The following is a 27,593-nucleotide window of genomic DNA, read 5'->3' on the forward strand; positions in this document are numbered from 1 at the left end:
AGTGCTGTATAGAGGGGAAGGATCACCTCCTTCAACCTGCTGGCAACACTCTTCCTCACGCAGTGCAGGATGCAGTTGGCCTTCTTTGCCACAATGGCACATTGCTGGCTCATGCTCGGTTTGCATCCACCAGGACCTCCAGTCCTTTTTTGAAAAGCTGCTCTCCAGCCAGTTGGCCCTGCTTGTGTACTGGTGCATGGGATTATGCCTCTCCAGGTGCTGGACACTGCATTTCCTATTATTGAACTTCACAAGGTGCCTGTCCACCCACTTCTCCAGCCTGTCGAGATCTCTCCGGATGGCAGGATGACCCTCTGGTGTATCAGCCATTACTCCAGTTTTGTGACATTTGCAAACTGGCTGAGGGTACACTCTGGACCATCAACCAGGTGATTAATGAAGAGATTAAACAGTATTGTATCCAGTATCAGCCCCTGGAGGTACTCCACTAATGACTGGCCTCCAGCTGCACTTTGGGCTGCTGATCACAACCCTTTGAGCCTGCCATTTCAGACAATTTTCAATCCGCTTCACTGTTCGTTTATCTAGCCCATACTTCCATCTGCCTTGTTCTTACATGAGTTTCTCTCAATTTTCCTTAATTCTCAGCAGCTAGAGCGGTTATTTGGGAATCTGAATCACTTCCTATCATTGTGTGCTATCATTACAAAGAATTCTAATTGACAGATCCTACAGCAGTCCTTAAAATAGCTCAGCCTTAACTTCTTCCGCTCCCAAAGGAACAACCATTCACTATGACTGTATTTCTTTCCTCTAAATCAGTCTTTCATCTGTTAGAAAACTTTGTGCACTTGCTCTGTATTTTCCTATTTCCATTACTCTTGTGAAAGACTTGGTCAAAAGCCTTTAATAGAGCCAAGCAAATTCTATCTCCTTCCTCTTTCAAATACTCTTTTATAAACTTTTTCAAAGAATTCCAACAAGCTAATGAAATGTGAATAATTCTATGTGAAACCGTATTTTAAAATCCTATCACCATCAATTTGTAGTCCTTCCCCCTGCCCCAAACATAGTCTATAGATCCTTCAATATAAAATATAGTATTATTTTATCATCTTTCTTATTCCCTAATACCACAAGGAGTTTTCAGGAAGTACTAGTAGGGAAACAAAGCAGCAGCTTCAGTGCTGTGCCCTGGACACCAAAATCCCACTCTTCCTCACTGTATGCTGCTGTTAAAGAACAGTGCATGTTAAAGAAAAAAAGGATTGCCCCATCCATTCTCATGGCAATGAACTCTGGTGTGATTTAGGAAGTATCTGCAAAACCAGAAAAAAACACTGATCATTACATCAACATGGAAAGTGGTAGAACTTCCACTGATTTCAGAGGGGACATTTCATCAATGCAGAGTGTATGTTACATGCTGAGACTAAAAGTGAAAGTAAATGTCTTATGAAAGATTCAGAAACAATAAGGCTGAAGCATGAGGATATCATACATTTGAGGGTAGAAATATGATGTGGATTCTAAATTTCTTTTGCATAGAATAAGCACAGCTACAAATAGCTGCCCAAAGGATGATCAGTAGAAACTGAATTCTGTCAGTGAAGTGTAGCGTAAAGTCAAGAGAGGAAAACACTTCAAGAAACTAACTATAACCGTAACATTATTTCAGCAGAGCACCTTTTATTGTTGAAGCACTACGATCTCTCTGGGCCTTGCAGATTCTGCTATGTTCCCGGCTAAGCAAATGGTGTCTGAAGCGACAAATGCCTTCTACCATGTCAGATGAACTTGAAGACTGCCACTCTCACAGCTAAATAACATTTTGGTCATAGCCTTCCACTTGTTTTTCAGCTTTAGTCTTAGTTCTGCAATTCCTTGTGCATTGACTTGAAAGTGAATGCCATAAAAGGCTGTAGATATGGGATAGATAACACTTAACATAAGAGCTTTGGCCTTGATGCACTATATGCAACATAAGCTCCTTCTTCCACTGTAGATCCAACTACTGATTTCACAATGGATTTCACTGTTGATTTCACAGCAGTGTTGCAATTTTCAAATTGCTGTAGGTAAGAAAATGGCCAAAGAAGTAGACACAAGGAAAGGCTGCCCGTCATTTAGGCTGCCTGTCAGTCTGCCTGCCATCTGTCTCTTCTTCACTGCTGTCTCTTTCTTTATTCATAACTGAATTGTTTTTCAAACTGACATTATAGATTTACTTATCTTTCCAATCCCAACTTTAACAGTAAGAAAGGCAATGCAAGGGAGGAAAAAAAAGATCTGTTTTCCTGTAACAAGTTGCACCTGGAATGGAGAATTCTAAGCAGGCTGTCTTAAAAAAAAAAGGCATTTCATCCTCATTATTTGTTCTATTCTCTTTTACTTATAAACATAATCCTTCTCCATTCTCCATAGTACTGGTACACACAGCATGGTATGTGTACTTCATTTGACTATGTGAAATAAATATTGTGTAGAAGTGTCCTGGTTTCAGCTGGCATAGAGTTAATTGTCTTCCTAGTAGCTGGTACGGTGCTACAACAACAAGCTACATTTAAGTTTAATGCTATTGAGATTTATTTCTGCAAAATAATTACATTTGGATGGCTTCCCAAAAAGACTAGTTACTACTCCTTTTTTCAGTGTGTCCCAATGTGGCTTTTAAATCTTAATTCAAATTAACACTTAGTATGCACCTGCTTATGATTAGGCTTAAATTGTATTTTATTTCACGCTGCACTGAAATAACACGTTATATACAAAGACACTGTCAAGCACAGTGAAGTGTCAGTGGTTACCTTTTTTAAAAGGCTAACCATAAACCTCTAGATTTTACTATTTACAATAGAAATTTACTTAGTTCAAAATGTCAACTTAGTTGCAAAAGCAGGTACAACGATAAGAAACCATTTGTTGTCCTTATAAAAATATGTACGTGCTGTTAATTCTATAGCTTGTACTAGTGATGTAGCGGCAGAACAGATTCCATTTTAACCTGGAGACGAAACAGATGAAAGCAGAAGGGGCTCAATAATGTCAGTGGCACCCGTTACAGGTAAAACCTGTATTGCGTTACCTGGCAATGACGGAATACACCAAAAAAAAGGAAAAAAAAAGAAAAGGAAAGGAACAGACATAAAAATAGTTCACAATTTTGATCAAAATCACTGCCACTGAAAGACCATATCAAAAAGAGTACTTAGCAGGACTGGATCTATTGATCCAGGTTGGGATTTTTTTTTTTTCATTTGGTTTGTTGAGTTTTTTAACTTTAAAACTTTGACTCTGCCAAAATAAAGACCCTGTAATAAAAAGGTTAACTGAAATGTTCTTTAAACTGTCCTTGCCTCATGTAAAAATATTTATCTGGGACTACTCAGTCAGACATTTCTTGACTGTTGCAAGGCTTATCTGAGGCAATGGAAATTCATCAGACTTTGAGGTCTTTCAAATGCACAGGCAAGTACTTATTGTACCTTTACTTGGCAATTTGACTATTAAAGGGCCAGAGGTATACCCTGATCATTAGCAACTTCTAGGCACCTGTCAGATATAAATTAATATTGGCATATTTAACATGCAATTTACTAAAACAGGTTAACAGCAGATACAAGAAGGAAGGATGAATTTCTCAGACAGTACTATATAGTGTTATCTTCTAAGATACATGAAACACAAATGGGACAAGATGTTGATTTTAGGACACTGAATGCTTGGAACTGTTCCTGGGTAAAACTGGCAGCCTTCTATCACGTACAGAAAAGCATGGTACATTTACATACGTGGAATCACACAGGCATGTGGCGTTTTGTTTATTTGTTCTGTGGAATTAGGGAATTTACACACACAGAGTAAACACTCCTTTATCCAAACTAGCTAAAAACCCAATGGTGTTAAAAAGAATGTAACATCTCAAGATAGTGTTTCTTAAAATCTGAAAATTATTATTTTCCTTTCTAATTTTTTGATTTAATGCTATGTGCCAAATATATTGTTTACCTATCTCAGAAGCAGCCACCGTGATGTTGTACCAAGGTGTTTCCTCTCTGTCAAAGATCTTGGCAGTCTTAATGGTCCCAGTACTAGCATCAATGGTGAAATACCTATCTTCTTCTGTGTTATGATCAATGAAATATCTATGAAGAAATAAAACAATAAATATATACTCATTGTAGTATGTATAATCCAAAGTAACAGAAACTACTTAAGAACATTACTTTCAAGCTTTTAAAATCACAGAAATTTTTAAAAACACCCTAAGAAAAATTCTGTATTATGGAGACACCCAAAATAACACCATATTTCATTTCTTTCATAATGTTACGTTTCTTTTGATACATAACAAGGTTTCCACTGTGAGTTACAAAGATATAAATAGCTAACAGGTGACATTTTACACAGCAGTATACAATCCTGTCAAAGGTAAGATACACATCTATTTTGACTGAAAAGTCATAAAATGGAAAGGCAGAAAAGAAAACAGATATTAAGATATTATTCTTCTGCTTATTTGCTTGTCACTGCAAACCAATGTGCTCAGTCCCGGTACCTGTTTTGAAGCATGTCTCTTATGATGACATGATGACATAAGTCATTTTGAACATAACCCTTACAGACCAGTCGCAGAAAGGGCCGATTCCCAGAGCTGCAACTGACACTAGCCCAGAAGCAGAACTAAGCAGCCCTGCTTAACTCCCTTGGCTTCTGGGCACTTCGCCTAGCTGAGAAAGTAAAAGCCTTGAAGTGGGTAATGGAAGCAGAGGGAGGGAACACAGAGGAAGAGATTGAAAAGACCTTTTTTTCTCAAAGCCGGAATAATTTACAACAGCTTTTAACAAATGAAGCAATTACAGATCCCTATCAAGCCTTCTTCACTAACTTCAGACTTGATGAAAAACATAAGGAAAAAGATTCTAAGTCTTTTATATACCATAATTGTTTTTCCTGATAATTTGTCAGTCCTGCTTTCATTCTGTGAAGTTTTTAATATATGGAAGCTATATATAGGTCAAAATGATTTATTTGTCCCATCCAATTGCTCTTATTTCTATATCACCAAAAGCGTAATTGCCAGCTAATAAAAAGTGGTGCACATAAGAGCTGCCAAGCTCAAAAAAATTAAAAATAACTTCAGTTTTATTTCTCCCACAATGTACTTATTTAAACTATTTGTGGGAAGGAAAAACAAACAAGCAAACACACATTTCATTGAATGATATATTAAAGTAAGATATGACATGTGAAAAAGCAAAAGAAATAAAGCACTAGAGAAGGATGCAGCAATTTCAGTGAGTCACCTTAACTGGTCAAAGGATAGGACACGCAGTGGAAAAGCCAGCTAAGATTTGATGACTTAGGTTAGATCTTCCTTGTTGGAGAGAACCTGAACCCACCTCTCTCACTTGCAAGAAGTATTTTACGTCTGCCTTACAATATGCTATTTTGGCTTGTGGCACTCAAGATTTTCTTTTTATGCTTCCAGTATTTTCAGCAATTAAAGAACAGTAGGTCAGGCACTGGAAATCAAAGCAGCCAAAACTAGGCTAGAAAATCATTCCTTCTTGCCCGCTCTTCGTCTTTCCTTTCGACATCACGAAGAGCGAAACAGCTCCCATATGAGTGTGGGAGCTGTTGGAGAGACAGCAGACCTCAGTGTCCACCCATTTTATGTTTCTCTGGAATAAGGATTTAACTTGCTGTCTCTATCTGAGCTACAGTCAGAACCTATGTGTGGTTCATTAACTACCAAAGCCTGAGAATACCTCATTCTAAAATACACCAGAAGTGCTCAGTAAGGACACTTTGGATGTGCAAGATGGCAGCTGAAGTTGCTTTAAACAAGTAACACACTCAAACTGCCTTCATACCGAAAGCGGACTGGCAAGATCTTGATGACGTAGGGGATGGGGCAACCACTTTTAAGAATTTAAGTCAGGAAATATTTTTTCAGAGGACCTCATTTAATCAGTGTGTCCCAAATTGGATGAAAAAAATCAAAACAAGTCATGTTGCCAAAAAAAACCAACAACAACAAAAAATGCTGAATTTCTAATTGCTGAATCACAGTGGGCATTGCAGACACAATTCCGAAAGTTGGTATGCTTCTCAGTGCTCAGTAGACTCAGAAGATGAATGAAAAGCAAACTCTTGACCAACATTCATCAGTCACTGATCATGACACGCTGAATGTTACAGCTATCCAAGAAAATCTGTGTTGCTTTTGAGGAATATTGGAATCCTCTGAGGACCCAATACAAAACAAAGACACAAAAAAGGACCACACAGCTATCCTGTTGCCATTATTTTATGTGGTAGTATTGGTCCAGGCTACACACACCTCTTTATTTGGGAATCAGGATTTGCTTTTCAATTTCAGAACAACTGATTTTTCCAGTGTCTCTGCACGTCTCAGTCTTCCATGAAGCACAGATTTTCAGGTTCTCCAAGTGTTTATTTGTCATGGAAATGTTTTAAAAGACTGTGTCAAAATCAGTGAAGAAGTTCTATCTCCCATGCACACAGACAGCCTTACCTTTTACTAATTACAAAAGCTTTGGAGACAGAGTGGTATCAACCTCTAAAACTCCATAAAGCTGCCACGCTTGCCATGGAATTGTGCTGAGATTTGAACGTTGTATGGAAGATACATGCTTCAGGTGGAGAAATCCCTCCATGCCTTATACCTTATGCTTGGCAGTGTAGGAAAACTATGAGCTATGACAAATAGTTGGGACCATCTTGACTATACTACTATTAAGGCAGAAATAATGATCATTTGGTTGTGTTGGGCAAGGTGGAACAGTGCACATATACACAAACATCTTTTACATGATGAACTGGAATGCTGACAGAGGAAGCATAGGAAGCGTAATTGTCCCTCAGTTTTCTTGGAGACCTTAGCAGGACCTTTGACTGGTAGAGCTTACAATCAGGTATGCCATGATAAAATTTAATTCCTTCTCTCCTACTACAGCCTTGTTTTTCTTGACTCTAGGGTCTCCTGTTAATGACAAGAATTATTTGCAGAAAAAAAAAAAAAAAAAAAAAGCTTCACTGACTTGTTCTTATGGACTATGTATTGCAAACCCAAAACAATTTATAATACAAGAGTCTTCTCCCTGCAAACATTTATTACTGTGGACATTGTTTACTTATTATCAACATCAGGCACAGCGACTACTATGTGAGTCAGATTTCTGCGGACCACAGAACTATAAAAATAGGGCTATTTAGTATTTGTAGACAGTAGCTTAAAAACAGGCAGGATTTCAAATTGGGCTTAAATGAGAAAAAAACTTAAAGCAGTAAGAATACTGTCCCGGGTTCGGCTGGGTTAGAGTTAATTTTCACAGGAAGCTGGGAGGGGGCACAGCCAGGACAGCCGACCCGAACTAGCCAAGGGGATATTCCATACCATGTGATGTCATGCTCAGTATATAACTGGGGAGCGGGCTGGGGGGTGGGGGTGGTATCACAGCAGGGGAAGTGGTGGAGCATCGGATTCTGGGTGGTGAGCAACTGCATTGTGCATCACTCGTTTTGTATATTCTTTTATTAGTACTATTGTTATTATTGTAACTTCTCTCCTTGTGTTGTCCCAGTAAACTGTCCTTATCTCAACCCATGAGGTTCTGCCTTCTGGTTTTTTCTCCTTTCTAGCTCTCCTCCCCAGCCCACCGGAGGGGGCAGGGAGGCGGGGAGGAGTGAGCGAGTGACCTCCTGGGGCTTTGGTGCTGGCTGGGCTTAAACCAGGACAAAAACTCAGTGGCTTCTGGGGGGGGTGACTTATAACAAATCATTACCTCTCCCTCTGAGTAAAGTACAGAACTAAAACCAACAAATATCTGTCCCAAATATGAAGCTTGGGTAGAAAAACTGAAGTTTGATTCTGTTATGAATTGTGTTAGTTAGTGACTAACTAACACTTCATTTTCATAGACATATAGTAAAAGATGGTCTTATTTTTTAAAAAATGAACACCTTTTTCTAAATCAGTTATTTAAATGTATTCTATAGAAGCTCAAAGCTCTCAGTTTAAAGAACTCGGTACTGGATGAATAATTTCAATTGTATTTTCTGTGTCATTAATGGAAATAAAGTGATCCTGAGGTAACTTACTGTACTACCACTTTTACTTCCAGTGATACTAAAATAATGAAAAAAGTTTCTAATTTATCCACAGTAGCACTTCCCCTTAGTGTGCTAACTTTTGCATACAGTTACAGACATATTGAAACCTTCACAGTTTGACGCAATTTTTCTTGATCATGAATAAGTAAAAGAGTGGCCCTTTCTTATGCTTTCCCATTATTATAATGTTCAGTTCTCCTCCATTACTCCAGATTCTTCCTTAAAATTGCTTTGTGTATCATATCTAAAGCAGCCATTGGCACTGCTGTGGTTCCCAACCTTCATGAGTACCTCAGTAAAACACGTTACAGAAGATATTCCCACACAGTAGAAGAACTAGGAATGCTTGCCTAAATCACTGCTCCCAAGTGCTCTAAGAATATTTTGTACAAGAAACCCCCTTGGTAGAGCCACTCCTTTTTGTCACATGTAAAAGGACATTTAGAACAAGTTTCATTGTATTTACAAAGTGCTTAAAATTTTAGGCCTTTATAAATATTAGCCACTGATTTATCTACACATTGAGAACAGAGACCAGGTATATCCATAAATATAGCATGCTCCAGAGCCAATGATGCTTTACTTAGTCTTTGGAATTTATTTCATCTAGTAAAAAATTTACTTTCAGCTAGATACTGGTTGCAGCAAAGGTTGTAATTTCCTTCCCCTCCTACCCTTCCCTCCACCTCTACTGAGCTGCTTTTCAATGCCTTTTCTAGACTGCAAAAAGGTATACTGCAAGTTTTGAATTTCAAAGAGTTACTTCAAAAGTGAATTTTCACCTTAATTCAGTTGACTGTTTCTTCTTACTTAGAATGCATTCATTTAAAAATGAATTTATAATATTCACTGCAGATATTTGTTTAGACATTTACTCACGACAATGCTGTGTGAATTAGCATGCTTTTAACCACTAAATCAGCACATCTGAACTGCATGGCACAGGTTAATAAAGAGACTTAATAACAAGACATGCCTAGATAAACAGCTCTCCATAAACTGTTTACGTCCAAACCAGCAACAGAAACCAATCTTAAAGAAACTGCACTAAAAAGGATCATGAATATAGAAAACCTATTAGTCACACTATCTGAAGAGAATCTGAAGGAAATTAAATACCAAAACTCAATCCTGCTAGCACTGAGAAATGCAACATGTGCCACCTTTTTACTAGGGAGCCACTCAAGAGAAGGGTGTTCCCAGCTTCCACCCATGTCCTTTTTCCTTCTTCTGACCAAAGCAAGCCCCTGGCTCCTGTGACGTCCTTCCTCACTTTCTGTCTTTTAGTAAAGCAGTGCTTCAGTGGTGACAGATATTCCCACCATTTTTACTGAAAACTAAAAGCGTTTGTGTGAATTAGGAACTAAAGAGAAATATATATGCAAGATGGGCCTTAGGCAGAAGGGCACTCTACACATGTATATCAGTTTGCGGTATTAAAGTAGTCAGCCTCTAATAATACAGACTGCTTAAAAATGGAGAAAGTTTTAAAAGGTGCTAAAGGAGTTTAGGAACATTAATGATTTCCAAACCTTCTAGGAGGGCTTCTGAAGCTAAAACCCATAAGCATTTTCAGAATCTCTCTCCCTAAATTCTTCAGTCTTAAGATAATATTAACATCAGTTTGTCACTTGACAGACAAGTGGCATAGTCTGTTACTAGTCCAGTATGTCTCTGTCCAGTTATTGTGTTTTAAGGAAGAGCCTTGAGTTCGAGTTTTTGTTTTGCATTTTTAACTTGTCTTTTTTTTTTCTTTAATCAAGTCTTTTAGCTTATCCTTTCATTATGCTGTTTTTATTTATTACCCTATTTACCAACTGCAAAGAAGAAATCTGTTACAAATTTCCACTCTGGCTATAAACCCGCTATTGCTAATGAACTTCCAAAGCCACATTTCAACCAGATATGGATTCACAGGTCATGGTACTTCTTTGGGCTTTCCTAATGAGACACAGGTAGATAGCCAGTTCTCTAATAACAAGTGAAACTGGTTACAAAGAAGCGCTTAAAAAAGGTCATGGGAAGAGGACAGATCTTCTGTCAAACGAATTACACCATCTAAAGACTTATCAATCAGAAATCAAATGCCATTATAAGGAAACTTGTTTAGTTAAAAATTTAAGCAAAGCAACTTTCTCAGAAAGAGATGCTCCAACTCAAAGTATAGAGATATTTTTCTTCTTTTAAAAAGTAACTTCGAGAAAGAAGCGTAAGCAACAACTGCACAGGGTGAGGGAGGGAGGTATACCAGGATGAACAGTGAGAGAACTGATCAGCTGCAACTCTCTGTGTTTGGCCAGCTGGAGAGCAACAAGAAATGGCCCATAGTGGGACATAACACTGGTGCATGCCTTTTATCTTCTCTCTGCCTCCTCACAGCAGCACTCCTCATGAACGTGGGAACCAGCAGCATCCCCTTGAAGCCAAATGAGGCAGTGGGGAGACATTCTGTTGCCATGACTGTCTTGCACTACACTACCTCCCTTCCAGGGCCAATCTATTTCCCTGCAGTTCAAACAAACTTCTCCAGGAGAGAAAAACAATTGTGAAGTGAGACTCAGAAGTCGGCTGCCAATACAGCAGGTAACCAATTTTCTCCCTGCAGCGTGTCTGGTAGATTAAGGAGACTTTGGAAGTTCCAGAGCTCCTCAGCAGAAGACTACTACTGAGAACTACAGCCTTCAACTGTGCTTTCCAGTCGTGAAAATGAAATACATTTGAAGAGAGCCCGGAGAAGGTAATCCCTCTGTTTACCATTCCTTTGCTTTTTTTTCAGACAGGCATAGCATAACTTTGAGAAAAATACTGCTCCTCAGAGCATTTGTAGGAACTGGGTTTGATACGCTGTTCCCACTGAGTTAGCTCTGGTGCTGGCTGCCAGCTGACATCCATCAAGCTGATCAGCAGTACCTTGCTGTCTCCATACGGGACTCCCGGCTCACCTCTCATACCGAAATCTCAGCTCCGCGGAAGTGGCAGCCTTCCCTCTCCTTGTCCTGAAGATGTGAGGTGGCAGATCCCGGGAGGCACGGGGGAGTTGCAAGCAGTGAACCGCTGCCTCCCAGCACAGCCTCTGAGAGGCAGCCGCTACTGGTTTGCATTTCACGCAGAAGTTGGCTTCCTGCTCCCGTTCTCATTCCCATCCCCTATGCATTGCTAGCTCACTGCTCACCTTGGACACTGGAAAATGGGAATGCTGCTCATTTGAAGGAAATGAGCCATTTCTGTATACACATCTTTTCTAGCTGACAATTTCTGTCTGCATGTGTTAACCACTGATCATCTTTTCTAGCTAATTCTGCCAGTAAATGTAGGCTAAGAACAGCCCACACCCTTAGAGGCATAATTCAGAAGTCAAAGCAAGATAAAGGTTTGTCTTCTTTTCCTGACTTCTCTTCAGAGGATTACAACTGTCCAAATGCATTTCAAGTAGATGTGTTGATGGCAGAGCTGTTATATCGAAGTTGCTTTTTATTCAGAGAGATTAACATTCAGATTCCAATGCTGCTAAGAAATAAAGTGCAGTCAGTGTCACATGAGAATCACTTTTTGTTCCTAAAAGGTTTACCAGCTGAAGAATGGTCTTCTACTTACATATTTTCTTTGTTTTTTTTCCTCCTCATACTAAAGACTAAACCAAATAAAACCAAGATTGATAGATTTAGGCGTATTTATTGGAGTTGAATGGCCCTGTCAAAAGCCTACACTACAGAGATGTTCAGATATGAAGGCTGACTCCTAAAACCATAAAAGAATTTTAAATACTGGGGGCATTCTGAAGTCAGTGGAAATTATAGAAACATACAGATGATGTCCTGGCATGAAAAATCAGGCTCTCAGAGTCACCATATAAAGATGATCTGTCAGTGTTTTCTCTCACAGCTCTAAGTGAGGGATGGAGGTGGCTCTGGTTGCTGTGAGATTTTGACCACCATCCCGAGCTGGATGCTTCCTACTCAGAACAGCTGTCAGAACAGCTTACCAGTTCCTCCACAGAGAGGTGGACATTTTTGTTAGTGGGAGGTCTGGGACACATAGCTCGACAAGAATCAAAAATAATCTGAGGCCTCAGGGAAAAGTCAGCAACAGATCTCCCACCTCAACACTATAAAGAAATGTTTTAAAATGGTTCCTTCCTGTGAAGACAGACAAGAGAATCAGGGAAGAAACTGGAGAAAAATTCCCCTCTGTCTCCAGCCGTTCAAAATAGGGTGTCCTTTTTCTGTTTTGTTTTACTGACAATCTTAGAGAAGAATAATACCAGAGGAATACAGAGAGCAAACAAATGAAGGAGGTGAGATGAGGAGGAGGACACAGCTCCTCTCTGCTAGCTGTGAGCCACTGACATACCCTGGTAAGGTATTAGTCTGTCTCTGTAGGTGTTGGTCACAGGCTTATGCCAGTGTCACGCTCTGAGGGTCTGAGAAGAGTGCAGGACAGATGTCTGCCTTTGCCTCCACAAGCGCAGGGCGAGCAAGATCCCGGGGGGGTGTTCCCCCATGGGGCATGTGAGGGAGGGACGGTAACTCTACACGATGGCACTGATCTCGGCAGGCTGCCCTAAGTACAGCTAACAAAGCATCCTGTGCACAGGATAGCAGAAAACAAATTGACCTTATTCCACTTATATGACACTCAAAGAGCAAGTAAGACAAGCGAGTACAACTAGGTGAAGAGGCTTTTATATTTTCCAGCAGGGGATCAACCTTATCCCCTCTCCCTACTGACAGTAGGGGGGATCGGCATAGAAACTGATGCTGAGCTCAGAGGACAGGAAGAAAAAAAAATATTAAAAATACAATTTTCATTTGCAACCTTGCCCCCAGATCCCCTCACACAGCTCTCTCCTGCACCTCCCTTCACTTAATATGCTGATCTTGTGCGACCAAAATTTGAGTGACTGAGTTTGAATCAGAAGTTCAAGTTTTATTCTACCTCTAGTAAATATAAACTTTACACCAGAAAAATAGTCTACAACCAGAACACAACACAGTGTCTTTATGGCTCCACAACACTTTATGTCTTTAAGGTTCTCAGAAATAACAACAGGAATACATGAAACTCCATGGGTATGTTCTTTCATCTACATATGAGCATGCCTCTTAAAATACCTTTTACTGAAAATTAACACGACTTTCTAAAGGCTGATGCCAGAAAGTATTGAACTTATTTCTATCTTTTACTACCAATGCAGAAAAAGTTAAAATAAGTTTCTCTGCCTGATGCAGGAATTGAAGAACAATTTCCTACACCACATAAATTGTTATAATCCTATGTACTTGTCATTCATTAATTTTTCAGTATTCGATCTGAAAGAAAGGAAGAAAAGGCTGTCAGTTTAAATCAAACTTGGGGAAGGCAACTTTGAATTCATTATAGCTTCTAGATACCAGGTATGGTGTTGGAAAGCACATTTTTGTACTCATTAGTGTAATGTGTATCATAACCATTATGATACATCATCCATTGTAAGGCAATACCATAAAACCATTACAAAAGTGAGAAGCCAGAATCAGGGCTGACATTGTACTTGTATTCTTCACTAACTTAGCACAAAATTAACAGTCTGATATTCACAAAAAAAAAAAAAAAAAAAAGAAAGAAAGAAAAAAAGAAAAAAAAAAGAAAAAGCTTTTTCTGACTTTGCTCTTTTTGTCTGCTACTGTCTTTTTATTGGTTTTTTTGTTGGTTGACTGGTTCTGCCTTTCCCAGAAGTGAAACAATTGCTTTCTATAAAAGACAACCATGTGCACTTTTATGTTTCATATTTATTTCTTCTGTGTTTTACTGCTTTTTTAGCAGTAGTGTCAAGAGCACAGTGAAGGAAGAAGTTAATTTTCTAATGACATCAGGAAGGCACTAGGACTACTTCAGTTTCCTATAGCTAATCAATTTCAGTTCTAGCAAATAAAATTCATTATAGTAAGGTAGATTACAGACTGTTACAGTCCAACACAAAAATGATTTGAATTCCAATGTATTAATAGAACAAAACCTACTCAACCTTCCAAGGATCCAACAAAATATAAGGTTATTTTTAACCAAGCCACAATAGATATCATTCTGAAAAGGGAAGGTGCTTACATTTCTTATCGTTTGACACTACCATCACATGGAAAGTGCTGATCAGTACCCGTACCCTGTTCACCAGGAGTCTTCTGTTAAATAGCTGGGAAGAGCCCATTCCTGCCCAGAAATGCAAACAACCTAAGTCAAACATAGTAAGTGGGAGTAAAAAATTACCAGAGGGGACAGAGGCCCCATCATTAGTGCTCAAACAGTGATCTGCCTCCTGTACCAGTGCATGACAAAGATTGCACAACAGCAACAAAAGGAGTGAGCTGATGTTAGAGTATTTCTAAAATACTATGACTTATTTCTCAAAAACTACTCTTACCAGGGTACAATGCTAATAAAGACTTTCAGTTCCTTATAGGACAGTATCAAACTGGGATCAAGCTAATATGAGGGAACTTGCCCATGTCATTCAACTATTTTCACTATTATATGAGAGTTTCAGAAAGTATCATGGTCTTAAAACTATGCCTTTGCTCTTTTCTGAATCACTAACTTGGAGGAGGCTTAGAGAACAGCAGCAACATTGTTTTTCTGAAAACCACTCCACTGAAAACAGACCAGATGCAGTCAGAAAGCTCCAAGGATCATCGGGAGTATGCGTTGTAGCTAGATGGACTCGCCACCCAAAAATCACCTCCAGGAAGATGGCAGGGTTTCGACAGGCACCACTGCAGCCCTGAGGCAGTACTAGCAGCCTAGGGCTGCTCCCAATGCACATACCTAACTTGCCAATTAAAAGCTGTTTTCACCCCTTATCTCCAGGGAAGTCTTCTGTGTATGGGTTCAGGAAGAAAAAAAGATCATTTCTAAGTAAATATAGAGAGATTTAAAATGAATAATATACTAAAATAAAATTATAATTAGAGCATTTAATAGTCATACTTTCTTTCATATTGTACGGGGAACTTTCAAGACCTGCTTGCGCACTAGATATTATTATAAGACATGACTTAGCCCTAATCTTTTCAAGCAACAAAAGACTTTAGTATGGAAGCAGACTACTTGACACAATGCAATGAAAGGGGATTAGTTTCTCATAAATGTTCCAACAAGGCAGTAATCTCTGTGAATTAATTACAATTTAGGATGTCTTCCGTTGATTTATAACACAGTTTTTAAAGTAAATAGCTGTTTTTCAAACCACTCAAAAAATCTTTATCTTTAGAATTAATACATGATGGAGTTTTAATATCTTTTTTATGCTTTCTATGATTATGTTTGCTTTTCATATTTCAAGAGAATAATAATCTTTTATTTCAAAACATAGTATTTTAAAAAGTTTCCCTGAAAATGCATTTCTATCTATTTGAAGGAAAAAACCCAACAAACCCTTAGAAAGAAAAATCCTTTAAAACAGCCCAAATTGCCAACCAGATAACGTCTGAATAAAAGAAACCTCTAATAGCTACATTTGTTCTTACAGAGGCTCTTTTGTTGGGGTTGAAAAAGTAAAAACGCTAGTACAAGCACTGGCACAAAGTCAGTGCCCTCTGAAGACTGTTCAGCTCAGGAACAAGCTGAAATCACTGTGATGAAACTGCAGTGAGGAAATAAGGACAAAAAAGCTTTCAGCTCTCTCTCTACTGATAACAATAGAGGTTCTTATTTATTTTGGGGTTTAGCTCAAATAACTTTTTAAAAAAGATTTCCCTTCAGCATTTTAATTACTGTAACTACTCCTCTAACCACTATTCTGGTTATAAGAATCATTCCTGCCACCAAAATAAACTGTTACTTAATTGGGCAGTGACCAAATCACAGCACTGTATCTCTCTTAGCAGCTGGACAGTAGAGAAGTGATATGGTTGTAACTGCGTGTGCCTAATGCTTTATCAATCTCACACACAGCAATGAGCGTCCTCATAAAGTGGAAAGGATGCGCAAGTGGATTAGGAAAAACTGTTAAGCAAATCGCTGCTCCGTAGCTTGTCCTGTAGACTCACAGCATTTGGAGATGTATCTGAGCCATTTGGCTGAGGAACCATTACTCCATTGCTCCCCACAGATCAGCTGTGCAAGTCCTATCTGTAGCTATCTTCCCCGGAGACTGTGGGATCTGCGCCTTCTAAAAAAGTGACATTGAATCTTCCTGGTTTATTTTTATAGTCGCTATTTTTATTTTGAATGAACTAGGAATTGTGTGGAAACGAAGGATAGACGTGATCTCATCACCCTCAGACTACCTTTCAGACTCATCAGGGTTTCAGACGAACAGCGGAGGCGTTTCTTGCAAACCCGCACGGAAGGACGTAAGCGCACTGTGGGCACGCTTCTGAGAAAACCAGCCTTTGCTCACGGCTGCGAGCGGAGCGTGGGGCAGGACCTGCCTCCCGTGGAGCAGCAGCTCAGCCCGGCCGGCCTGGCCCGCTTCTCCGGCCACACACCACTTCTAACCCAGAGTTTCCCAAGCCGTGACCAAATCTTGAAACCACACAAAGCCCTTCTGCACCGCGTCAGCGTTTGTGGGCGAAGTGAGGTGAGGGAAGCGGGGGTTAAAGCTGCCCGTTCCCAGAGCAGCCTTTCTCCTCCGGCAGGAGGAAGGTCGAGGAGAACCTAAGGACACACCGACCCGGTCTGGTGCCTCTTCAGAGACCCATGCGCCAACGTGTTACTCCAGGCCTCAGAGGATCAGCGTCTTCATAAAAAGCCCGCCCGCTCACAAATTACATTCACTGTCAGTTCCACCATCATGGATAAAGCCTGGCTGGAGAGCGGACCTGGTCACAATATAATGATCTGTCAAGGATATCAGAGCTGCTACTGCCCTTGCCGAACCCCTCCAACACGTAACTGAGGGCTGGCTGCTTTCAGAGCTTCACGATTTGGTATGTTTTGCTAGCACTTTATTTTTTTTCTCCATTGAAACAGAGAGAGATGGAAGGAACAATGCAAAAAGCAATGTCAATGCGGGGGAAAAGTAGGATAGACAAAGATAAGGACATAATATGGATATTCAATATTCTGGCCTCAATCACTGGTTACAAATTCCTGTTTGGAAAAAAAAAAGGCCAATACAAAAGCAAAATATTTGGAAATATTTTTCCTTCCAATCCCTCTATCTCCAAATTATTGCCCAATTCACCCAGAAAATCTATTTCTGGCCTTCCCAGCCTTTGTACAAACTGCTGCTGCTTCCCTTTTACAACGGTTGTCTTACCCCTTTCTAGACAAAACTCTTAGGTGCCACAGATAGTTGAATTATGGAGGAACTAGTCAAATCTGTACTTGCCCTTCCTACTCCCAAACTACCATGATGGCTAATCTGTCTGACTGTGTTAGCTGTTGTTTCAGAATTATAGTATTAAAGCTACAGGCACTTGGCAGTTATTTTTAGTGAAATTTTCTCATTTATGTTATGATTTAGACACAAATACCATAGTGGCAATTTTTCAAAGGCAATAACTTGCCATGAAGAAATTGTATATATTGATTGTCTGACACTAAACATTTTGAATCTTAGGCTATTAGCACAAGAGAACCATAAAAATCTGATGCCTTCATTGTTCTGCAAAAATGGTTTCGTCTTACCAAGACTATTACATGTACCCAGCAGATTTCAACCCAGTCAGGAGACTAAAAATGCCCAATTAGCTTAAGAAACACTGTTTTTCAAGTATATAGTCACATGATTTCCACAAAGGCTGTATCATTATGTCATAAAAAGGAGTAGCATCAAATATGTTTTCACGAAGAATTTTTTTTTCTGAAACATCTTAAATCCACTACCATCTTCAAGACAAACATTCATGCATTGTTCCACAAAATTCTCACACTGCACGTCAGTTTAGAAAGTAACTCATTCTACAAATGAAGCCAGTAAAAAAAGTCACGTTATCTTATCATAGATGAAAACATTTAACTGAAAACTTTACTCTAAACCAGTAATGAATTCAAACCCCAATTCCAGAGTGTTCAAGGTTAAATCCAAATGCTCTTAAATTGGGAAGAAGTCAAATTAACATCCATATATGTATTTTTGGCATCGATGCTTTTTCAAGCTTGTTGCGGGGGTATTTCCAGCTTGATTTCAGTTCCTTAGTTCAGACCATGACCTATTTCCAAGCCAGTTCTGTTAGTACAAGAAGTATTCTGGCCAGAGCAGTAACACAGAAATCTTCCTTTTTTTTTTTCCCTTTTCTTTTTAATGAGAACGTTTTCTTTAAGAATGAATTTCATTATAAAGACTATCAAAATCTTTCCTTCCTAGTATGCTACGTATTCATTTAGTTTTCCAATGATGTATCTGATGCTGCAAGTTTCTGCTTCTCAGCACTTCTCTTTGCTCTAGACCTCACAATTGGAGATAACATGACATATCCCTAGCAACATCAGTGGGGTGCACTATTACACCCATTCTATTCTTTTGATACCCCACTAAAACTGAAGCATATTATAAAATAATGGCTTCCTCCTCAAACACAATTTTGCAAAAATTATGCTGCTTGTCTGTGAGGAAAGGTGTACCTGAACAAGTTCCTGTCTTGCACAAGCACCTGGGCCAGCTATGGTGGGGCAAGCGTGCAGAGGGCCAGCACAATACTGGCACGACAGGGGAAAACCAGCATTGTGATCCTGAACAGATTTACAACTAGTGGCAGGATACTGACCGGCAGTAGGGCAGCGAAGCGCACCATTTCATATGATGTGGTAACATATACTGGCCTTGTTTGTGGGCCGTTTGGAGAGGTGCTGTTACAGGAACTAGTGCATACAGACCTTTGCTCAGACCAATGGCTAGACGGCAATTTTAGTGCAAACCAACAAAAGGTTGAAGATTACGTTATTAAATCTAATCCATACAGACTGATCATGACACTGTTCTGACCTATGTTTCCGTTTATGTACTAAAATAAAAGAGATAGTTTCATACATCCCAGATCTCATTAACCTTTTAGCTGGTGGAATTCAATCCTGTATAATTTGGACATACTATACCTCACTAAACTGTTGGCAGTGTCAGGATCTTGTGCCGTTACTGTGCCAACAGCAGTCCCGATCTTTGCATTTTCATAAACTTCCATGACATAGGAAGGCATAGTGAAGAGCGGAGGTTCATCCACATCGCCAACAATGATCTTCAACATTGTTACATCTTTGAATGGTCCCAAGTGCGAAAAACGGAAATCAACGTGAGTATTTGCTCCTTCTATATTAAGTGTATATGATTTCTTTTTTTCATAGTTGAGCGGCTGTTGGCAGAAAAAAAGATTTATCAATGCCATTCTGTGCTTCAGTTTAGCCTGCTAGCAAGCTAACCACATCTTTTCCATTTAACTTAAACCACATTTCTTCATGTTACTGGAAAGGGACAATATTCTGTGATAGATATTCTAGCAGCCACTGCCATACGTTGTAAGTAGAAGGATATACATGAAGCAGGATGGATTCAGGTTTTCTCTACAACAGAACTGTGGGCAAGGTACCAGTTTTGGAAAAACTCAGGGTTTAGAATGAGCCTCAGATTCTTCGTCCGTGATAATGTAAAGTCTCTGGATTTTATCACCTTTAGATTTTTATTGGTCAATGCTAAATACTGAAAAAGGTAGAGACTGATGTATCCCAAACTAAATTAACTTCACATATTTAATTAACAAGTTTAATAGACAGTGATAGGGATACTAAAATTCTTTTGGGCATCTCTTCTCTTAGATCCTCAACTGAAAAGAGGAACTCCTTGCAGAAAAACACTCTGGTATCATAAGAGACAGGAACTTAAATGTCTAAGAATAGCCTAAACATGTACTTGTGTGCTTTTCTAATCAGAGAGGGTGCATCCCTATATTCTAGACCATTTTCTTTTCAATTCTTCACCAGCAACAATGAGAGAGACAACTCTTCAGCCTGTCTCACCACGTCCTGCTGGGCTGCACATGGATTATGCCGTCATAAATGGGAAGAAATTCTGCAGCTAGGGATATGCCTTCTGCAGGGCCTAATATTCCAATAAAACCCAATAGAAGGCTCATCCCCAGCTGCACTATTCACCAGAAGCGCCACCGCCACTTCAGCATTGTTCTATTATTTAAATCAAGATTCCTACCAGGAATCCTACCTCTCTGCTAGGAAGGAAGAAGCTGGGGGTCTGACTCGTGTATCACACTGCATGGATACTTTCTTTCTGAAGAGTCCCATTTCTAGCTTGCTATTTACTCACGTGAAAATTTCACCTCTCTAGTTCAGCTGGTTTTCAGATTATCATGAACTAATTTTACTGACCTGATATATTTATTTTAACCCTACATTACCATGCCATTACACTGTCTTATGCAAGATTTAAAATAAACATGACACACCCAACTCTCAACTCTTCCAGTGTCAGATAGTTATGTGGTAGAGGGGACCAAAAGGATATTTAACTTAAAAGTACACAAGTAATGAAGTTCCATTAGCAGATACAGAATTAAGCAATGTTTTTACTGGAAGCCATGTTACAGGACCACAACTACTCTGAGTTGGTTTCTTCAGTGTAACTAAAGTAACTGACTGCTTTTCATAGACAGCCCATCGAGAATTTCATGCGAGAAGTTGTTTTTTCTATATATTGTCTGTTGGATCTAATTACTGAAAAGGCTTTAAAAAATACCATTTCAGGTCCAGGCAGTCATAGGACAGATTTCAAGTTTCAGAATGGCATTTTTCAAATGTGCTTCTATGTTGAGCAAAAGCACTCATTCCTTATAATAGACACCTCAATACTTACTGCGTTACAAATTTCTAGCTTCAGCCCATTTATAAAGAAGGACAGGTAGGTTAATATTTATTATCACACTGAGCAAAGCAGGTAGTTTGTACAGGTGTATATGTACTACCACGAAGTTTCCAACAATCTCAGAACACAGGCATAACACTAAAAGAAGATGCATACATGTAGAATTTTTTTTTAGAATTGAAATTATGATGACATTATGGGATGGCAGAATTCCACTACAACCGGTATCATCCTGTGTGGACCTGACAGCCTGCCTGAAGAGAACTCAGTACAAGTATTCAAGCCTTCGATCAAGGCTAAACTGGTATTTTGTATCATCCCAAAGAGTGGAAAAGTAGTACTTAAGACAAGAGATATGAGCAAGGCAATGTGTGATTTGTCAATGTCAGCGTGTATTTTGTAGATAAAATCTATGGTAAATTTGACTGATGATGTATAAGAAAAATAGGTAGTCAGGATTTATATATACTATGTTTCTTTGATTTCTCCTGTGTGTATTGAAGTACAATTAATTCATTCTCTTAACTCTAATAGGATGAGACTTTTTTGTATTTTGCTTTCTCTGTCTCCCTTTCCTGAATGTAAAAATAAAAATATTAAAGGCATGGAAATTTACCATAGTCTGATAAATCTATTACTGTTAAAAAAAAGAGCTAAGTCATCTACTCAATTAAATCAATTAATAAAGAAATACAAGTTTAGCAAATTCTAACTGTTGTTCATTAATTTATGATGTGTTTATGTTATAAGCAGGGAAGTATTAAATAGTAAGTTGCATTGCTCTGCAGCACATAGAATATTCTAAGATTAAAAAAGTTTACAAAAGGATTGCAAATTGTAACTATTGTGCCTTTTGGAAAAATAAGTTTCTACTGACAAAGACTGGATTAGGTTGTATAGGAAGATTAATTTCTCCCAGAAAACACATGAGGAATAACACAAAGTCTTGTTTTCTTTCTTTTGTGTAGTTACTTAATCAGACAATACCAACACTTTTTTTTTTTTTTGTCTAGAAATATAAGAATAATCCATTCAGATAATCAGAAAAAGCTGACATTTCAACCATAGCCAAAGCAGTTTTTTACTTTCATTTTCTTTCTCCTTCTTCCCACAACATCTTTGAATTAAGGAATCAGATACTGGGACATAATAGAAAAAGAGCTTACTCTCCTGCACTGTGATTCATAGAGCTTAAAAAACAACACTATTTTCAACATTGAGCTATTTTAGACAGAAAAGACACATACTGTACTAAGGTTTACTATTGTCAGGGATCACAATTAGTATTTTTTTTTTTTTTTTTTAATTTTCCTTGTTCTCTCCTGAGGAGAAGTAAGGAAATTTACAAAGCAAAGCAAGCCCTGTGATATTCCACATCTTTGAACAACTCACAAGTCCAGTTGTTACATCACTTTTTCTTTTCCTTTTTGTAAAATATTAAAAAATTGAAACCTGGAGGCAACCTGAATTTACAGAACTGTATTTTGCTGGGCTTCCGCTTAAACACTGTGCATTTGTTAAAACTAACATTTATATTACATTTGAAGAACAAATTGGGCCCCCACTTATAGCCTGTCTAATGGTGTGCTAAGAAATTTCTCATAGACTCATCCATTATTTCAGGTAATCTGAGCTGTTTACCAGTAGGAGGTTTTTATTCCCCTCTTTTTTTTTTTTTTTTTAATAATCTATTGATCATAACGTTCATCTTAAAATACCTACGCTATTCTAATTCAGCAAGAGTTTGGGCATAAAAATGATAATGCAAAATAATTTATATTTACAAAGGACATATTTCAGCTGTCCCATCAAACTCACAATAGGACTCATTTAAGTCCAAATAGCCAAACAGAAAGATGTGGCTCTGTCCTGTCTGACCCCTTGCTCTCCCCAAGAGAAGCAAATACTTGAATAAATTACTTGTAAAGACATTCACTTGTAATGTGTAAAACCTAAGTTTAAATTCTCCCTCATTTAACTCACAGAGAGGCCTTGAATATCAGTCGCCTGTCTCAGTCATTAGCTATAGCATTTTCCTGTCTCTCTAGAAATCTAGATCATTTCTAGATTTACTTAAAATTGTCCCAACATTGAAGTTCATTAACTCTTTCCTGGAAAGAAAACAAAACATTTAGATTTTAGATGGACCTAAACAGAATTTTTGTTCATGTTTCCTCTTTTCCCAAAGAACAATGTCTTTCCATGACAATTACCCACATATCTTCAGTGTGTATTCATTGTTTATTATGATTTTCATGCAAAACTGAAAATACTCCATGTAGCTCAAGTGACCAGTCACAGGGCTTACTGGAAAATACTGCTGCTCATTATACTGCAGTCTGTTTTTCTAATATCCGACTCCCAAAAGGACAGCAGAATTTTATGAGAAGTAAATAGCTGTTTCCTGAACATTTCCAGTCTCATTATACAAAATGGAAGAGATATGGTCTGTTCATACCATTTTGTCTGGGAAGCCCGAATGATACTTGCTGACCTGAGGTGAGGAAAGTTCTACCTTACTTCTCCGAAAATCACAACAAGGGGGGAACATGCTGACCAGTCATTCTCTGAAGGATCCAGACAGTAATGGCTTTCACTGTGCTATTTTGTTTTGGTTTTCTCTAGTCTCCCACTCAAACAAGGAACTGCACGAGGCAAAGGGGAAATCCTTCATGCCAGTTTGCAATCAACCCTTTGTAGCAGATCTTTGATGCTGAAGGGTGGCTCCACAGGGCTTGTCAACAGAGGAGATAATGAAAGCACCAGATGTTTTGGGTCAGCCCAGAGTAAGACCAGAAAAGATTCCTTCCAGCACTCACAGACTCTGCATGCCTGTTGAACAGCCTAGCACGGAGGCACTGAGAAATTTGATTTTTGCATCAGAGCCTTAAATAAGTGAAGTTTCAAACGGTTTGAGAACAACTTCAGATCTTTGGACACAATGATATATTTACTTCTGGCTTTTCTGATGTGCCTACTATACATTCTTCTAGAGACGTATTAGAGGACAAATCATTCTATTTTATTTTTATAGACGGTACTGGCATCTGATATATGAAACAAAACCCATGCCATTCTTAGTGGAGATTATCTGTTTTGGGTAGGCTATCAAACTAATTCAGCTTGAAACCCAAACATCTAAATCAAAAGTAATTACAGCACACAGTATATGAAATACTTGTTAAACTGCATTCATGATCTGAGTAAAAAAACAATTTAAAAAATGAGATTACCTTTTTGTACTGTACAAGGGGATACTATAACTTCTCTGAGGAAAGACTGGAGGTATTCCACACCAATTTACGTAGCTCTAAAAGCTAAATTTCTGCTCAACTGAAATATAACATTACCTAAGCAAAATGTATCCCCTCTTGTCTTGATGGGAAAATGACTCAAATCACTGTCATGTGTATGTGTAAGAACAGGCAACATATGCTTTTGTCACATTCTAAAACATAGTGAAAATTTCTCTGAAGCTATTTTGTCTGCCAAGAAACAGTAAGAAATGTGATTTTACACTTTTTATGTATGGACTCTTTCATTTTGTTGCAAATTCTTCCTTTCTGCTTCATGTTCTCAACAGGCATAAATTTAATGAACAATAGTCATGGTGAACTTTTAAACGAGAACAACGCTCATTTTGAAGAAGGAATAACAGATTATGGCATTAGCTACATCAAAGCCACCAAGAAATAAGTTCAGTGGTATAAAAAAGATGGAGTTTACTTTTATGTGGCTGAACGAGGTCGGTATTACACAACCTTTATAAAAGACTGAATTGAAGCTTTTTAAGATACTGGGAGAGATAGGAACCGTTTTTAAATCATTATGAATTATAAAAATAACATTTCCTTCAGTTACAAAATCTTTTTTAAGATGTTAAATAAAAATTTACATACATACATACATACCTATTCAGATGCAAAAAAGTAACATTCTTTATGACAGTTTTTATTTATTCTCTTTTCCCACATTTTGCTGGGTTTCATTCCTCCTACCGTTAATCAGGCCCAGAATACATATAATGAAATATGAATACAAATTCACTTTTGTTTTTTAGGCTGTACGGATATAATTGATGCCTGTAAGACTCAATAACAACAAATCCCCATGAGAATTGCCAACTGATGTCTGTTAGTCCAAGTAATAACTGAAATCAAGGAATTATTTCCCTTTGTTGGAAAGGTTTTTAAAAAAATGTTACTTAAATAGAATAACCCATCTTTCTGGGTTATTATAAAAGTAAATTTAAATCTAGCCATAGAATATTACCGTAAGTTGGCAGACACTTCAGGAAACGTTCACTATGAACTCAGTTCAGAGGACTTAATATGGAGACGAAACTATCTATGGAATTATATTTGTACATGGAATTCAGTTAAGAATGAAATTAAATTGCAAGAACACTTTATAATTAATAGTTTGAATAGACTGGCATAAATATAGAAAATTCATATATATGATAACTGTGTGATGGCTTGACCAGTTACATTTTGACTCTTTATAAGCAATTCAGTATTTACATTACACAGTGCACAATACTTGACTACTTAGAAGCCAGCTAGCAAGTCAAAGAATAACACCCTATGAAAACTGAATTATACATTCATTGCCACAGATAAAACTTTCTATGTGAAGATTCACGCAGTTTGTACAACTTTCAGCCAAATTTTACTTCTTTGAAAGAAATTAATGTGCAAAACCATCATTCAGAAAAATTAAACCATCATAATAAAAAATTCAGTAAGATTTAGTTTATTATAAATATTAGATATGACCATTCAAAAAGCACAGAAGATTTAAATAACTTTTTTTTCCCTTGAATTTCTTTTCTCCCTGCCTTTCCTGCAAAGGTTTAAAGTCTCAGGAAGCAATGTGGAGAAGCTTACACTGCTGAAGTTCATGGTTCAATAGGTTTACACAGTAAAATATTTTCATCATGGTATCTGCTTATTCAGCATTCATCATTACATTTTAATTACATACACAGGTAACTTTCAAAGTCTATTGCTCACCTTCTTCAGGGAAAGAATTCCTTCCCTTGTTTCTTTGTCAGTAGATATGGAGAACACCCCAGAGCCATCACCATTTATAATTGTATACTTCATGTCTGCGTTTGAACCAGTGTCTGCATCATTTGCTTTGATTTTGCCAACTGCTGATCCAACTTGAGCTGATTCAGGAACATAGAGTTGATAATGTTCTGAGGGGAGGAAAAAAAAAAAACCACAACAGCTTGGACATTTTCTAGCCAAACTAAATTAGAGAACTGTTATGTGCTTGATACACTTCTGAGTAACGGGAGAGTATTTCATATGCAAAACTGACAAATAAACCTATGAACTTATTTAAATTCCTGAAAGAATTCAAAAGGGAATTGTATTTTACTTGTGATGCCTTCGTTCCCTATTCAAAATCCAAATTACCTAATGCAGGATTTTGGTTTTCAGTTATTTTTGCTGTTCATCACATAACAGAGGAATTAACTCTGAAGCTTACTTCAAACCAGTATTTTTAAGTTTATCTTCTCCATAACCAAAATATATTTATCTCCACCAACTTACCATCAAATGAGTAGTCAAATGGCTACTCTTGAACTGGAAAATCTTCGTATAATTTGTTTTTCTGAAATTCCATCAGTTTTGCAACATCACATCAACATTTTGCAACACTGAATCAGCACATATTTTGCAACACTGAATTAACATGTATTTTTTTCTACAGAAAAATGTAGTAAAACTTAATATTTTACCATTACCACTTTATAGTGTTTTTGTTGCAGCACAAAATCCTTTGCACACAAATTTTAATTGGTATCCATGGTAAAGGAAAATGAACATAATGGGTACATAAAAGTTTTACACAATTGTGCCCATAAAAAGCACCCGTAACAACTATGACCTCCTTTCAGTGTTTTTATAACCTGTTAGGTTAATCATTAGAAAATGAAATATTTTTTTGAAAGGTAATTTTCTTAACTGTTTCTATCCTCTTGGATTAAATATCCTAACAGGTGCAAACTTGCCTGGGGGACAAGAAGGTGCCACAAGGAGAAAAAAGTGGCAAACAGACACAATGTGATTACATAAACCTCAATTTCCGTCTGAAACTAGGCCACAAAAACAGCTCAAAGAAATTTTCTCCTATAATGCTAGTGTTGTAACACAGCAGGGATGCAGAAACCTACCAGCACTAAAAAGGAGAATACACATTCAATAGAAGGTGTGCACATAGCAAATCTCTCCCCCCCAACAACCCCCCATCCAAATCCCCCCGCAACAATTGTCTGCACAATTTACATCACAGGCCAACCACCAAGACAGAAAAAAGAGCAAAATAACAACTTCTGTTATTACATATCTTCTGAAACTCTGCAGAGTTTCTTCTATATTCCTCTTGGGCATTCTGCGATAGTGAATGCAATAGTGCAACACTGAGGTGCAGGACAGTGGAACAGAAGATGCTACGTATCGAAGCTAACGTGTTGTTACAGTTTGCTGAGTTTAAACCCGCTAGCATGACTGCAGAGCTGCTCTCGGTAAGCAGGTAGGAAGCCAAAATTTAAATTGAATTCAGAGATAAAACCTGCATTATGGCAGAAAAACACTATTTGTTGGATGAAGAAATTATGAATCTACAGAAGTTGCAACTGCAGAGGGAATGGATGTTATCACTAAAATACAACTAACTTTAGACACCTTTTAGA

The 27,593-nt window shown here is 38.0% G+C and overlaps 1 protein-coding gene across 12 annotated transcripts in view; it reads right to left on the reverse strand.

Moving 5' to 3' along the window:
* CDH18 (cadherin 18) overlaps window positions 1-27,593 on the reverse strand; it is a 542,660-nt gene that overhangs the window by 32,009 nt on the left and 483,058 nt on the right. For all 12 annotated transcript variants that reach the window (XM_030041847.1, XM_030041846.1, XM_030041840.1 and 9 more), the window contains 3 exons: window positions 25,903-26,090; window positions 19,114-19,367; window positions 3,970-4,106 (listed from right to left, as the gene is read on the reverse strand). In XM_030041847.1, the coding sequence (XP_029897707.1) occupies window positions 3,970-4,106; window positions 19,114-19,367; window positions 25,903-26,090 (579 nt within the window). The remainder of the gene's footprint in view (window positions 1-3,969; window positions 4,107-19,113; window positions 19,368-25,902; window positions 26,091-27,593) is intronic.

This window comes from Aquila chrysaetos, chromosome 18, assembly GCF_900496995.4.
Source record: "Aquila chrysaetos chrysaetos chromosome 18, bAquChr1.4, whole genome shotgun sequence".
NCBI lineage: Eukaryota > Metazoa > Chordata > Aves > Accipitriformes > Accipitridae > Aquila > Aquila chrysaetos.